General features: G+C 40.1%; 1 protein-coding gene across 7 annotated transcripts in view; it reads left to right on the forward strand.

Annotated features, from left to right (window-relative positions):
• The window catches only part of FMN1 (formin 1), a 467,455-nt gene that overhangs the window by 261,810 nt on the left and 189,251 nt on the right, over positions 1-16,394 (forward strand). For all 7 annotated transcript variants that reach the window (XM_082452361.1, XM_082452358.1, XM_082452359.1 and 4 more), the window contains one exon: positions 6,076-6,163. In XM_082452361.1, the coding sequence (XP_082308487.1) occupies positions 6,076-6,163 (88 nt within the window). The remainder of the gene's footprint in view (positions 1-6,075; positions 6,164-16,394) is intronic.

A 16,394-nucleotide genomic window follows, 5' to 3' on the forward strand; every position in this document is an offset into this window, starting at 1 on the left:
CAGCCCATGCATCAAGGAGTAATTTTGACTTTCAAGTCTTATTCTTTAAGGAATACATTTTGTAAGGCTATAGCTGCCATAGATAGTGATTCCTCTGATGGATCTGGGCAAAGTCAATTGAAAACCTTCTGGAAAGGATTCACCATTCTAGATGCTATTAAGAACATTGGTGACTCATGCTAAGAGGTCAAAATATCAACATGAGCAGGAGTTTGTAAGAAGTTGATTTCAACCCTCATGGATAACTTTGAGGAAGTCACTGCAGATGTGGTGGAAATTGCAGGAGAACTAGAATTAGAAATGGAGCCAGAAGAGGTGACTGAATGGCTGCAATCTCATGATAAAACTTGAACAGATGAGGAGTTGCTTCTTCTGGATGAGCAAAGAAAGTGGTTTCTTGAGATGGAGTCTACTCCTGGTGAAGATGCTGTGAAGACTATTGAAATGACAGCAAAGGATTTACAGTATGACACAAACTTAGTTGCCAAAGTAGCAGCGTGGTTTGAGAGGACTGACTCCAATTTTGAAAGAAGTTCTACTCTGGGTAAAGTGCTATCAAACAGCACTGCCGGCTGCAGAGAAGTTGTCTGTGAAAGGAAGAGCCAATGGATGTGGCAGACTTTATTCCTGTCTTATTTTAAGAAATTGCCATAGCCACCCCAACCTTCAGCAACCACCACCATGACTGGTCAGAAGCCATCAACACTGAGGCAAGACCCTCCACCAACAAAAATATTACCACCTGCTGAAGGGCTCAAGTGATAGCATTTTTTTAGTAATAAACTATTTTTAATTAAGGTATATACATTGCTTTTGTAGACATAATACTCTTGCACATTTAATAGACTACAGTATAGTGTAAACATAATTTTTGTATTCACTGGGAAGCAAAAACTTTGTGTGACTCACTTTATTGCGATATTCACTTTATTGCAGTGCTCTGGAACCAAACCTGCAGTATCTCCGAGGTCTGCCTGTTGTACAGTGTGCAAAACAGGATGGTACTGGTATAAAGACAGACATAGACCAGCAGAACAGAGGAGAGAGCTCAGAAATAAACCCACACGAATGTGGTCAAATGATCATCAACAGGAGTGCCAAGACTAAAAAATGGGGAAAGGATAGTCTCTTCAACAAATGGTGCAGGGAAAACTGGATATCCAAATGCAAAAGAATGAAATTGGACTGTTATCTTTCAGCATAAACAAAATTCAAAATAGATTCAAGACTTAAATGTAAGATCTGAAAGTGTAAAATTCCTGTGAGAAAACATGAGAAAAGCTTCATAACATTGGTCTTGCTAGTTATTTCCTGGAAATGACACCAAACCACAGGCAACAAAAGCAAAAACAGACGAGTGGAACTATATCAAATTAAGAAGCATCTACACAGCAAAAGAAACAATCAACAGAATGAAAAGGATATATATGGAATGGGAGAAAATATTTGCAAACCATATGTCTGATAAAGGGTTAGTATCTCAAAATATGTAAGAAACTCCTACAACTCAGTTTTTATAAACCTGATTTAATAATGGGCAAGGACATGTATAGACATTTCTCCAAAGAAGACCTACAAATGGCCAACAAGTATATGAAAGGATGTTCAACATCACTAACATCAGGGAAATGCAAATCAAAACCACACCTAGGGACTTCCTTGGTGGTGCAGTGGTTAGGAGTCCGCCTGCCAATGCAGGGGACACGGGTTCGAGCCCTGGTCTGGGAAGATCCCACATTCCGCAGAGCAACTAACCCCGTGTGCCACAACTACTGAGCCTGCGCTCTAGAGCCCGCGTGCCATGATCCCTTGCTCCGCAACAAGAGAAGCCACTGCAATGAGAAGCCTGTGCACCTCACCGAAGAGTGGCTCCCACTTGCCGCAACTAGAGAAGGCCCGGGTGCAGCAATGAAGACCTAAGACAGCCAAAAATAAATAAATAAATAAATAAATAAATAAAAAACCAAAAACCACACCTAGCAGGATGGCTGTTATCAAAAAACAAAAACATAACAAGTGTTGGTAAAGATGCTGAGAAATTAGCAAAATAGAACTACCACATTATCCAGCAATCCCACTTCTAGGTATTTATCCAAAAGAATTGAAAGCAAGATCTCAAAGAGATATTTGCGCTCCCCTGTTCACTGCAGCATTATTCGCAATAGCTAAGAAGTAGAAATAAGCTAAATGTTCATTGATGGATATATTTATATATATGCACACACACATACAATACGCACATATATATACACACACACAATGGAATACATATATACACATATGTATATATGTATATGCGCACATATATATATATACACACAAACACAATGGAATATTATTCAGCCTTAGGAAGGAGATTCTATCACATACTACAACATGTATGAACCTTGAAGATGTTATTCTAAGTGAAATCAGCCAGTCACAAAAGGACAAATACTGCATGATTCTGTTTACATGAGGTATCTAAAGCAGTCAAACTTGTAGAAGCAGAAAGCTGCCCAGGGGCTGGGGGGGAGAAGGAAATGGAGTATAGCTGTTCAAGGGGTATAGAGTTTCCATCATGTAGGATGAAAAACTTCTAGACATCTGCTGTACAACAGTGTGCATATAGTTAACAGTGATGTACTGTACATTTAAAATGTTGTTAATATGGTAGATTTCATGTTTTCCTTTCTCTCTCTCTCTCTCTGTTTTTTTACTGTAGTAAAAGAAAAAAATTAAACCTTTCAGTCATGAAAACAAAAGAAATGAGGGCTTAGGGCATATATCCATTCCGTGTCCGTTGTGTTCCTACCATTTTAGCTGGTTTTGAGAAACCTGGTGTTATTCCACAATTGAAGAGAGACTATTTTTAAAGGTCTAGTTAGAGGTAGACAGAGAATTTGACACAAATAGGGAAGAGAATACAAGTGCTCTGACTTGAGCACTGCCTACCCCCTTTTTAGGAAGTAGCACTGCATTTCAGAAAACTCTTAAGGTCTCAGTCCAGCCGAAGGTAACAGACACTTTCTTTCCAAACACTTGCCATGCCAGGTTATTAAACAGAATTGCAAGGATGGTAACATCCTTTCCACAGGGCAGCCTGGTTGAACAATGAAGTGGGGATGGATTTGCTTGTTTTTGTTTTTATTTTTTGTTTTTTTTTAATATTTATTTTATATTGGAGTATAGTTGATTTACAATATTGTGTTAGTATCAGGTGTACAGCAAAGTGATTCAGTTATACATACACATATATCCATTCTTTTTCAGATTCTTTTCCCACATAGGTTATTACGGAATAGTGAGTAGATTTCCCTGTTCTATACAGTAGGTCCCTGTTGGTTATCTATTTTATATATAGTAGTGTGTATATGTTAACCTCAAGCTCCTAATTTATCCTTTCCCCCGACCTTTCCCCTTTGGTGACCATAAGTTTGTTTCCAAAGTCTGTGAGTCCATGTCTGTTTTGTAAATAAGTTCATTTGTATCATTTTAGATTCTACATATAAGCGATATATGTTGTCTTTCTCTGTCTGACTTACTTCACTTAGTATGGTAATCTCTAGGTCCATCCATGTTGCTGCAAATGGTAGAATTTCATTCTTTTTTATGGCTGAGTAATATTCCATTGTATATATGTACCACATCTTCTTTATCCATTCCTCTGTCAGTGGACACTTAGGTTGCTTCCATGTCTTGGCTACTGTGAATAGTGCTGCAATGAACATTGGGGTGTATGTATCTTTTCAAAGTAAGGTTTTCTCCAGATATATGCCCAGGAGTGGGGTTGCTGGGCCATATGGTAGTTCTATTTTTAGTTTTTTTTTTAAGGAACCTCCATACTTTTCTCCATAGTGGCTATACCAGTTTACATTCCTACCAACAGTGTAAGAGGGTTCCCTTTTCTTCACACCCTCTCCAGCATTTATTGTTTGTAGACTTTTTGATCATGGCTGCTTGCTTTTATCCAATGACAGACAGAACCTCAATCTCAATTTCAGTCCCTCCCTCTCTCTCTGTTCTCTTGTGGTTACTCTCTTGCTTTCTTTTAATTAGCTATTAGAAAACCTTGAATTTGAACCTTGTTTTTTCTGTAGGTAGAATGTGTTACCCAGGGTTTTCAGAACCTTAACTGGATAGCATGGTGAATATTGGTTGAAGACATTTTTGCAACCCAGTTGTCCTCTTGTCATAAATTTGATTCTTGGGCCTGTCTCCTTGACGTTGATGTGTATGCCACGACCAAGCTTGTATCTCAGTCACTATCTTGGTCTTTTAAGGATAAATCTAGTCAATTCCCAAAGCTTTTCTTATTTTGAATTTGCTTTGCAGTTAGTTCAAGTCATGGTTTTATTCGCCTTTTTAGTTCTTCTCAGCAATTTTAAATCATTAAATTCTACAAAATTTATGATGTCAAGGGCATGAGTCCAGAGCAGTGCCAGGCATGTAACAGATGCACAGCAGATATTTGTTAGTGAATGAATACCTGTCTGAATATTTACACAAAGCTTCAGTAGGTTTTTCTTAATTTTGTATTGGACTTGAAAAATCGTTTCACTTTAAATTTGTGTTCTCTAAGAAAAAGCTAGAAATTGCATTTTTTAAGAAGATATTTGATATATATAATATCTTGTTCCTTTGCTTTCGTATAAAAAAGAAATAAAAATACCAAGTACCTTCTTTATTTCTTTTAAAAACTGTAATTCTGTATCCTCCAAGAATCTTTCTTTAAGGCTAATGTTGAAATGATTAAACACATTAGGCTGAAAATCAGATTTTCCTTTTATCTTGATGAAAGCTTAGTGTTTACTGTACTTTCGGCCTAACAGTAAGATAAGAGTAGCCTTGCTGAGCAGAGAAAGATAAAGGGCTGGCGAGAATTGATTCAGCATCAATCAATAGGTAATTAGACAGTTGGACAAATAGACAGTCTTGGTTGGAGCAAGCTCCTGTTATCCCTTACTGTTCAACCAGCAAGCAACTCAGCTAGTTAGTACCAATATAAATGTAGCTGTTACTGTTTAATCTTGTCTTCACTACATTTTTGGTAAGTTTGTGTGTACATAGGTGGGAGAGGAAGCATAGCTCTTTAGTTTGTATTTTACCCAGAAAAGTACATTAAAAACATAAGATTTGGTGATGTTTTATGCGTATTTCCTATTGATTTTTGTAGCCCTGCCATAAGAGAAAAAAAAGATAATTTTTTTCCCTTAGTGGCCACTGTGCAATACATTCTTTGGAGCTGATTTGGTTTAGAGAGAGACAAAACTGTGATGAGCTCTCCATGGAGTATTCATAGGGGTTGAAATTATTGGCAATGAAGTATTTGGAGTTTCTAAAAAGATTATAAAAGTTTCTGTATACATATATTATTATAAAAGACCACTTCTAAATAGTTTCAAATTAAATCTGTATGTACAAAGTATTATTTATATTAATCATAGCACAAATACAAAGCAACCTAACCCTCCTGACTAGGGCAATTTTATTTAAATAATAAGTCTGTGTCAGGAACTGTTTTAGGTGCTTTACCTATATTATGCCATTTAATTTCTAGAATAAATGTACGAACTAAGTACAGTCAGCCCTACTTCATGATGAAAAAGTTGAATTCCTAGAGATTAAGTCACTTTTCCGAGGCCATATCACTGGTAAACAGCGGAGTCGAGATCTCAATGATCTTTCCCCTAAACCACTCAGCAGATGATCCTGCAGCCAAGGAGGCTAGAGGCTGTGAAGTGACTTACGAAGTCCAACGTGGAAACAGGCCAATGATAAGTGGAAAAGTTGGATAAAAACTTGTACATGTGTTGCAATTACAGCTTAGTTAAGATGTGTTTGAATAAAAAAGATCAGAGTAAAATAAAGATTTGAGTGCTCGTATTAGATTGGTGGAATTTAGGGTGGTGTTTTTCCTTTATTTTCTAAAATATCTATACTTGTGGATAAGTTATATTCAAATTAAAGTATTAAAATAGAGTGACTGTAGCATCAGTTTAGTTTACCAGACTATCTAAAACTATGAAGGTTTTCGGAATGCTTCTGAAAGATTGCCTGGTTGTTTGAGCTTGTGTTAATTTTTTAAAATTCCAGATCATCAAGTTATTGGATGGAAAACGATCTCAAACTGTGGGAATCTTGATATCTAGTTTGCATTTAGAAATGAAGGATATCCAGCAGGGTAAGTCTTTTTCATCGTTTTTTTTCCAACTTTAAAATTTTCCAGCTTTTATTGTGAAAAATATCAAACATATACAAAATGAGAATGCCGTGGTGAATCCCGTGTACCCCGTACCTAGCTACAAGACCATTAATCCACTCTTGTTTCATCTAAAGCACCCTCCTTCTATTAGATTACTATGAAGCAAATCTCAGACATTTTATAATTCATCCTTTAAAATGATAGCACACCACGAAAAGATATGGATACTTTAAGCGTAACTCCAGTGCCATCATCATGCGTTTAAAAACATTTGCAATAATTTCTCAATGTCATCAAGTATGTAGTTCTAATATCACTGATTGTAAATTCGTCCATTCATTTACAGTTAGTTTGAATGAGGATCCAAACAGATTTCACGCATTGCCTCAGATGTGTCCATCTCTCAGGGGTTTCTTTTTTTTTGGCTGCATTGGGTCTTCGCTGCTGTGCGCCGACTTTTCTCTAGTTGCGGTGAGTGGGGGCTCCTATTCGTTGAGGTGCATGAGCTTCTCATTGTGGTGGCTTCTCTTGTTTCGGAGCATGGGCTCTAGGCACGCGGGCTTCAGTAGTTGCAGCACACGGGCTTCAGTAGTTGCAGCACACGGGCTTCAGTAGTTGCAGCACATGGGCTCAGTAGTTGCAGCACGCGGGTCCTAGAGCTCTCAAGCTTCAGTAGTTGTGGTGCGTGGGCTCAGTAGTTGCAGTGCGTGGGCTCTAGAGCGCAGTCTCAGTAGCTGTGGCACACGGGCTTAGTTGCTCTGCGGCAAGTGGGACTTTCCCAGACCAGGGATCGAATCCGTGTCCCCTGCATTGGCAGGCAGATTCTTAACCACTGTGCCACCAGGGAAGTCCCCTCTCAGGGGTTTCTTTTGATCTAGAGGTTTCTGTCCTCTATTTTTGTTTTTTTTCGTAATTATTTTTTTGAAGAAGCCAGTTTCTTCAAAAAAGAAGAATATCCTGTGGAATTTTCCACATTTTAGATTTTCCTGTTTGCGTTGCCTGGTTTTTATTATGTTCTTCTGTCCCCTATGGTTCCTGCAAACTCTTAGTTTGATCTAGAGAGTTAATCTGAGTGGGGGAAGAGTACTTCACAGATGCTATTGTATACTCTATCAAGAGATACATAATATCTGGTGTCTCTCTATGATGTTGGTGGGCACTAATGGTCTTTGCCTAGATTCATTATTTCATTAGAAGTTTGCCGAATAATGATCTCCTAATTCCCTCATTTCTTCTTCATTAGCAGGAATGCTTCTATGGAGAAACACTCTCCTTCTTCATCCACTCGGTTATGTCACTGTTTCTTAATCCCCTATTCTTTTTCAAATGACGCAATTTCAACTTGGTTTCCTTTGGCTCAGTTTGAAATAAGACATTTAGAGAGGGAATTTTACTTGTATATATTTTTCTTAGACCCTAGAAAAGTAAACCCAAAAACCTTCTGATGTTTTTGAAATCCGCGTCTTGCATGAAGGCAGTGCTCCCCCTTTCTCGGTCATCAGTTAAATGTAAATCTTCATCTTGACATGTCACTGATAATATTTTCTGAGTGGTAATACAATCTCTCATAGATGGTTTCAGTAGAATTTAGCTTGGGTGTAACAGGAGACACTCTGAAACCACACTTCCTTTCAGGTTTTAGTTGGTGTTGCCTCAAAGTTATTTTATTCTGAGACACAGCAGAAGACCCCCGTAGGTCCCGAACTGAAAGGCACTTAAGAAACTTTCATACATTATTTTTCCTCTGAAAAAAGCTTTGTTAAGGGCTTAAAATTTTGCTTTATTACAAACATTTAAAATTCCACATAAAACTAAACATATCCTGAATCAGATGACAGTCACAGAGTATTCAAATAAGCTTGTCTGTTTTTAATATTTAAGCTTAATAGTAGAACTGAATACATAAGTGTGAATATTAAACCTCAGACAATGTTGCACTAGTTGATTTGAGTTTGGGGCAGAGGGTAGCTGGCAAGGTCCACCATCAGAATTAGAAAAGGATTCTTCAGTGGCTTTAGGTATTAGATCTACTAGAATGGAATTTCTGAAATTCACACAGAAAACTGTGACGCTGATGCAAATGACAAAATGAAAAAATAAAACCAAAAGAACATCGGCAGGGAAGTTTATAATCTTTTGTCAAGGAGAGTCACTTTTTTGATGCAATCATTGAAATCGAAAGGAATTTTTCAGGTATAGTGGCAGAGTCTTGTCCTAAACCACGGTACTGTTTATAAGCCTGGTAAAAATCAGGTATGCTTGGTTTCATCACCATGACAGGTAGCACTATGGATATGAGCTTTACAATGTCCACAGCACCTTGGACTCTATTCATTTCTTTTTAGGCATGTCCTGTTGTAGTACACATCAGATTGCCATCTGGATCAGACTCATTCCGGCCGTGTGCTATTCCAGTTACCATCTCAGGACTGTAAACCTTCTTCCCATGGCACTCCAACCTTGTTGGGTTGAATGTTCATGGTGACTTGAATAAGAGAGTAGTTCACCGAGACCTTTTCCAGTATTCTACTCTGGACAAGAACATGTTATATGAAGTAGACGTGAACTTACATTTTAGCACTGGAAATGTTGATTGTAGCATCACAGACTTCTAGGACTCATGGACACCACTTTAATTCTTTCTCTTGCTTCAGGGCGTCTCTGTTATCCACCACAGAGTTGGCTCCTAAGTTAAAAAAAATTATCTCCATTTCATGTCTTCATTTAGTAATGCATTCCAGATGAATATAGCAATATAACTCGAGCTTAATTTCTCTTTAGAATCATTTGACTGACACTGGCATCTGAAGGTCACTTAGGAGCCCGGGCTGTGTCAGGTACATTTCATTCTGAATCCATGTCTGGTCGTGAATGGAATGCACTTGGCCTTGTGTTGTCATCCTGATGAAAGGACTCCCTGTGCTGACCTTGACCTAAACGTTTGTTTTAATGTAAGAGGGGTAACTGTCGTGAGATCTGATTCGGGCAGGCCAGCTGGCAGCCAGGCAAGGTCATACAGCATGTCAACCACGGTGAGGTGACCACAGTTGGGAGACTGTTCTTCAGCCTTCTGGTCATATATTCATCTTTGTCAGTGTGCAGAGGTAGGTGCACTAACTTGCACTTTAGTGCAAACTTACACGGAGCTGATGTATAAACCGGAAAGCTAGTATATTCACTCAGAGAAGATCAGAGAATTTTCCATTGTCATGACAAAAATGTTTATCATATCTGTTCATTGTTATGTCCGTGTCACTTGTCTCTACTTGGCATTAGATATTTGCTTATGCCATTTTCCCTTTTGCTGGTCACCTTGAAAATAGTTTTGGGTGTTTCAGCCCACAGTTATCTCCCACAGATGGATAATCCAGTTTTTACTTGTTCAGCTCTTAAAAAGCAACCTTATTTTCTTCATTTGTAAGGTGGGCACTTCTCTGTTGTCCATTAGACACTGCCTATAGTGTATATTCAAAGTGGAATTTGGGGGCTCAGTACCTCAAGGTCTTAACTGATAGCAAGTAGCAGAGCCAGTGCTTGTTCCTTTATGACGTGTAGCATTTCTTTGCTCAGAATTTCTCTGATAATTAAGCATCATTTACCAGTAGCTGGGCTAATGTATCATATGTAAATGTCACTCAGTAAGTGATTTTTGTTTTTAATTTGATTTTAAAGAATAGACTAAACCTTAGACTAGATGAAATCAGAATGTCATGAATTCCATTCCAGTGCATTTGGGCAAAACTTCTTCATTCTTCTTTCCCTCCCTCCCTCCCTCTTCCTTCCCTCCCACCCTCCCTCAGTAAACATGTACTGAATGCCAGTTCTGTTTCAGACACTGTGACTGCCACAACACATAAGATCCAGACTCTCACATTCTCAAGAGTTCACAGGATGGTGGGAGAGATGTACAAAGTATCACAAGATCACAGTATAGAGTTTCCTGTGAAATAACAGAGAGCAGTATATTGGCTCCTCCTGTAAAACTTAAGATGAGTCTTAGAGGATGAAATGGCGGTCGTCACATAGAGAAGGAGCTTTTCCAACTGAGGAAAGAAGACATGTGGAAAGAGGCACAGCTAGAGTATATACGTTACATATGAATGTGGCTTGTTTCAGGGCAAAGTGCTGGAAAGGCAAGTCACATCCAGACCAGGAAGGGCCCTGAATATCATCAGATGAAATTTGAACATTATCCCATCAGTAACAGGGAGACAGAGTTTCAAATTTAAAAGGGGCAGTGCTGTGATCTGATTTTGAGTGCAGAGATGTCTCTGAGGCCATGGAAGACTGGCCCCCAAGCCCTTTCATGCTCTGGCCACAGCCGTACCTCCTCCTTCACTTGGCTGTGCTCCTTTCCTCTCTCCCTGCACTCTAGCCACAGAGGTCCTCTGGTTCCTTAAAGAGGCCAAGTGCTTTCCTTCCTCTGTGTCTTTGAAGGCGCAGCATGCTTTTCCACCCCACTCTTTATAGCTTGCTCCTTTTCTTTGCTGGGGTTCAGCCACGTGCCTCAAAGAGGCCCTCCCAGATCCTCTTCCCTAATTTAAGTCACCCTAAGTTAATTCTCTTATTTTCTGCACAGCAGCTAATATTTTATTTGTTCATCTACTTCTCACTTACATCCACCACCAGAATATAAGCTCCAAGATGGTGATTGCTCACTGATGTGTCCCTAGCACCTTGTTGTGCCGGGCACCTAGGTGAGGAGGAGGGTCATCAAGGGTCTGTTGAATGCATAAACAAAAATAGTCCTGAAGGTGGCTAGATATGTTAGAAAGGGGGCAGTGATTGTTGACATAATAAATGACGAAGGCCAGAACTAAGGCTGTGTCTGTGGAAATGTAGAGGAGACCATATACAAGGGATATTTGGAGAGAGGATTGCTACGGTTAGTCCCATCGGATTCACACAGTGATGGAGAAGTCTTACATGTACCTTGGATTGCTGGTTTCAGCAAGAATGTGAATAATGGTGCCAAAAAACATAAAATGGAAATACAGGGGAGAAAGCATGGGTAAAAGCAAAAAGGTCAATTCTGTTTTGCATGATTTGAGTCTGAGATGACTGGCGACATTTCAGCAAAAGTTTTCAATGAGCATCTGAAAATTCTAGCCTGACACTAAGTAGATGGGGGTGGGTTAGAGATAGAACATTCCCTCAAAGGTAGCCACCCTCATCTGTTTCTCTCTACCCAAATGTTGTGGAACATCTTGTGGGAGAAAGCCAAATCCCTGTACTGACTGAAGTTTAAAAGCACTGCGTGACTAAAGGCAAGACCTTGGTTGTGGAGGAAGAATAGTTTCAGGACACTGATCGTAATACCACTGCACTTGTATTTGGTCCAGGAGAGATTCCGAGTAAGTGACTTACTTCTTGCTGGTTTTCCATCTGCTAAACTGGACGACTTATATTTAAAAGCATTTGGCATCCTTGGACACAGTGACTGCCTACATGATTGCAAATTAGTGTTTTCATTCCACGTTAGTGATTTCCTCTTATTCTTTTCCCAGGGGAGATGGAAAATTGCTGTTGACTCTTCTTGATATAAACCTCCGTATGCATTGCAACAGACTAAGTGCCAGAAACCTCCTGGCATCTATTTGGAATTTCCCGTACACTCAGAATTCATATTTATAATATTTAATCTAACATGAAAATAAAACATTTTTCACTTTAGTTCCTACTAGTCCAGAATCTCAGTTTGGGGGTTCAGCTGCATCAAAGACTATCTTTCTGTTTAGAAATCCCAAATCAAAATGTAAGAGGATTTCAGTTAGTTGTATGCCCAGAGTCTAAAACCCAGATCTGAGAATGCCCACTGGACTTTGCTCCCTTTTGCCTAATAACTTTTGGGAATCTCTGTCAAGGTTTATGCCAGTTGTCTAAAACATAATGAATTTCACCAGGCATCTGAAGTTCACCATGAATTGTCTAGGACTTTCCTGAGGAACATTCTAATTCTAGCCTGGAAGACCTATACTCAAAGACCAAAATTTTTATCGTGCACCCCTGCCAGTAAAAAGTTTTAGAGCGTGCTTCTCAAGTTATGTTTTTAAGAACTTGTACATCGTGTAAATGTGTGACAGAACTAATATTCACATTATAAAATGTATGCAGAGATATAAATTAAAATGAGATGAATATTTCTAAATATCTTACTGATTTTGATGGCTTTAAGTTCTCAACAGCTAATATCTCAAGGCTCAGTATATAAATAGGGTGAGGCTTATTATTAAAAATCATGGACTTAAACCCACATTTCAAACAGTCTCTGGATAAATTCTATTATAATTTATGGAGGTCAACATCTTGGCAAATCCGATTCAACTGCCCTTGCTTCTAATTCATTCCACGACTGATGAAGAACTTGTACTAGCAATCAGAGCCTCTGCTCTGCCATTTTTCTTATCGTTGATGGATTATCTTCAGTCTGGGGTTTCTCTGCAGGAACCTTTTGAAGCCAACTTGTTTATTTTGTCAAGTTTAGTTAAAACCAGATTTCAGAATCAGAAAACGTTATTTAATTGCCCTCTCACCATCGCCACCAAATCCCGGTATGTTGAACGTAAAAGAACAAGTTGAGGAAGGCACGTGTGAAGGAGTTTACCCACCAAAGGTGACAGGTGGTCACGACCGACTGTCATACCAAAGGAAGGCGCCAGGGTCAAGCAACTTATCAAGGGCTGGCAGAGCTCAGTTTTGGGGTGAATATAAACAGTAGTTCTAACGCTACTGGATTTCCTTTCCCAGCTTTCTCTTTCTCCCACCAAGTCTAAAACACCTGAGCAGCAGGGATCCCACCCACCTCTCTCTGAACCCCTGTGCATTCCTTCACTCTCAGAGCTGAATCCAGAAAGCAGAGGGTGGCATTTCTTTGTGCTTTACCTTCAGGCAACTGGCTGAGACCATCCAATCTGCCTGGAATGTAATTTTGGCTTAAAAGAACCAGAACTAATGGAAGAACAGAAGCAGCTTAACCCAAACTGTTTCTCATTCCACTGCCCTACAGAGAATAGAGGGGACGAAGGAGGGGAAGTTCTGTGAATTCTTCGCCTGTGCCCTTCTTTGAGGTTTGAACCATGGACAATTTTAATTGCACCTATAAAATGGCACCTTGCGGCAGAGTACATGCCTGGACTTAGGCAGGAATTGGGATTTTTGCTTTATAAGATTGAGTGATTTGGAGCTTTGGGAACAGATCAGATGTGTCCCTTTTGGGATTGTCATTTCTTTCACCTGCCAGCCAGCTCCTGTTGACTGTGTCATTTACACATGCCTCCTGTTTCCATCAAAGCTCAACTAAAGGTCTGTACCAACTAACACGACACACTAGCAGGCATTTGGCAATGTAGATAAGATCGTAAAATATATTCCCTCTATAGTTGCTATCCTTTATGTGTCTGGAGGCAACTTTTGTTCGTGTTTCTTCATTCTCTGTGCCTTCGCTTCCCTTTTTAGTTGGTTGTGGCATGCAGTATAAAATTGCAATTATTAATATCTTTTCAAGAAAATTGGACTTTACTGTAGATTTTCTTCTAAGATAATGCCTTTTCAAGTTCTGGGTTTCTTTTTCCTTTTTTTAGAAACTCTTTTTTGCCATGATTGGAACCACAGTATTGATTATTGTCAATAACTGCGAGTAGTTAACAAAGATTTGAAGTTTGTCTTATGATATATATTAAGATAGCATACTAGGATCGAATTAAGTATTAGCAATAGTTAAATAACGGTGAGGTTGTGGATTGTACAATACCCAAACGACATTTTCGTGGCACGGGCTGTCTGTGGTTCCCACTGGGAGACTGCCGATTGATGTAAAAAGCATGTGATGCCATTCAGAGGCAGAGGTTTCTATATGGACTGTTGTGGGTAGTTGGTTCACTGATTTTTTTTTTTTTTTTAAGGTGGTGAGAATTGTAGGTGGAGTGAGTATTTCTAGTCTAACACTTATAAAGGCTAAAAGAAGTACAATCGTAGTCCTGTCATTGGTTATGGAACTGAGCTTGGGAAATCAAGCTTTGTGACTTTGTGCCTTAGTTTCATCACCTATAAAACTTGGGACAGCAGTAACAGCCACCTCATAAGATTAAATGTAAAACACTTAGAGCAATGCCTGACTCACAGGAAGCTCCCGACAAAGGCTAGTTACTCAGTGATTAAGTATTCATCTCCGGTATGGTCTGCCTACTTTCCCACCCTCTGGTGGAGTGCACAGAGATGCCTTTAAGCTGCTTAATAATTGCTGCCCTCAGCATTTCATCTGGATAGGTGCATGGAATGAGGCTTGGCCCGTACCTGTGTCTGCACAGGTGTGCCTGGTGCCAATCGGAGGAGGAACATGGTGGTCAGTAGGGAAAGAGTGAGGTGTATTGAGGAAGGGCTATAGGAGAGCTATGGCCATCATGAAGAGACTTGGGTACAGAGCATTCAGCAGGGCAGGTTCTGTGCAGCTCTTGTCCTGGCCTCTGTGTGGTTCTTCCACCCTCCACACTCCTGTCTGCCCAGCCCCCTTCTTTTCACCTCTTGCCCAGTTTCATCACGAGCTTGGTCTTCATTCTCAGTGATGGCCTCGTTGTTGGGAGGTGAGACTGTGGGGAGATATTCCTGCTCTGCCTTCCCTCAGCTTTCAGATTCTACCACAGGTTCCTTCCTTCCATGACCCCACATCCTTGCCTTTCTCTTGAGAGAGGTCAGAGGAGTTGGTTTGTGGCAGGTTTGAGGGGTAGATCACCTGAGAGTTTAAAAAACCCAAGGCCTGGGACTTCCATGGTGGTCCAGTGGTTAAGACTCCGTGCTCCCAATACAGGGGGCACGGGTTGATCCTATCCCTGTTCGGGGAACTAAGATCCTGCATGCCGCATGGTGCGGCCAAAAAAAAAAAAGAAATAAAATAAAAAACCCAAGGCCTTCCAAATTACTTTCCCCATTCCATTATCCTTTCCTTACAAATTATTTATCAAGCCCTAAAAATATCAGTCATTTGGTCAAAACAGGTGAGCTTTATGTTGGCTACTCAGGAGCTAACAATGTTAACAAAATAATTTCTTTTTTTTTTCCATAAACTTATTTATTTTATTTATTTATTTTTGGTTGCATTGGGTCTTCGTTGTTGCGTGCGGGCTTTCTCTGGTTGCAGCGAGCGGGGGCTACTCTTCGTTGCAGTGCACGGGCTTCTCATTGCGGTGGCTTCTTTTGTTGCAGACCACGAGCTGTGTAGGCACGTGGACTTCAGTAGTTGTGGCACGCGAGCTCAGTAGTTGTGGCTCGCGGGCTGTAGAGCACAGGCTCAGTAGTTGTGGCGCACAGGCTTAGTTGCTCCTCGGCATGTGGGATCTTCCCAGACCAGAGCTCGAACCCATGACCCCTGCAATGGCAGGCGGATTCTTAACCACTGCACCACCAGGGAAGCCCAAACAAAATAATTTCTATTGATAATCCAATAATCATCTTTGCTTTCTTGGACTGAGAATAAATCTAGTCCATTTGCAAAGGATTTTTATACACCCACTTGTGAAGAGGTGTCATGTCAACTACTGAAGCACACAGAAAGAAGCATACAATGGGCTAATAGAGGCTATTTTTAAAACCAGCATCAACCAAAGCCTGGTAAAGCAGCCATCTTTCGGTGACATCTTCCACACCTTGGATGACCAAGTTTACTTTGGCTAATCTAACAGACTGAGTGTGCCTTTCCTACTTCAGTCTGCCATGTGTTTCTTGCCCAAAGATGTTCCTCTGTCAACAAGAACAGCGCCCTTAAGTAAGTACTTGTTTTGTGCTAATCAGAAGTCCTTCAAAACAGCAAACGCTGTCCTGTGTTTATTTGGACGAGGTGCACTTGGGGATAGAAAAGCGTTCAGGGTTAAAAATGGCTGGAGGGCTGTAAGAATTCTTGCCGGTTCTTTCTCCTTACCCTGGTCTTGTGAAAAGCTGTCTCCAAACCAGAGAGGGAATTTACCTATTGTGTAAGACCCTGACCCCGTGCCGGTGCCTTAAGCAGGCACATAGTTTTTATGTGCGCCTGTTAGTTTGAATTTGTGATACTGATCTGCTTTTTGTCCCTGCTGACGGTTATTATATCTTAATGGGCGAAACCCTACTCTAATGATCCTTGTGTATATAATTCTCGGAGTACAGAGCAGGCACCAGAGGACCACATAAAAACGTTTGCCTCAATTTCCCTGCAAAAAAGGAGCCCAGAAACCAGACTTGA

Source organism: Balaenoptera physalus (assembly GCF_965194825.1).
Source record: "Balaenoptera physalus genome assembly, chromosome: 2".
NCBI classification, from domain to species: domain Eukaryota; kingdom Metazoa; phylum Chordata; class Mammalia; order Artiodactyla; family Balaenopteridae; genus Balaenoptera; species Balaenoptera physalus.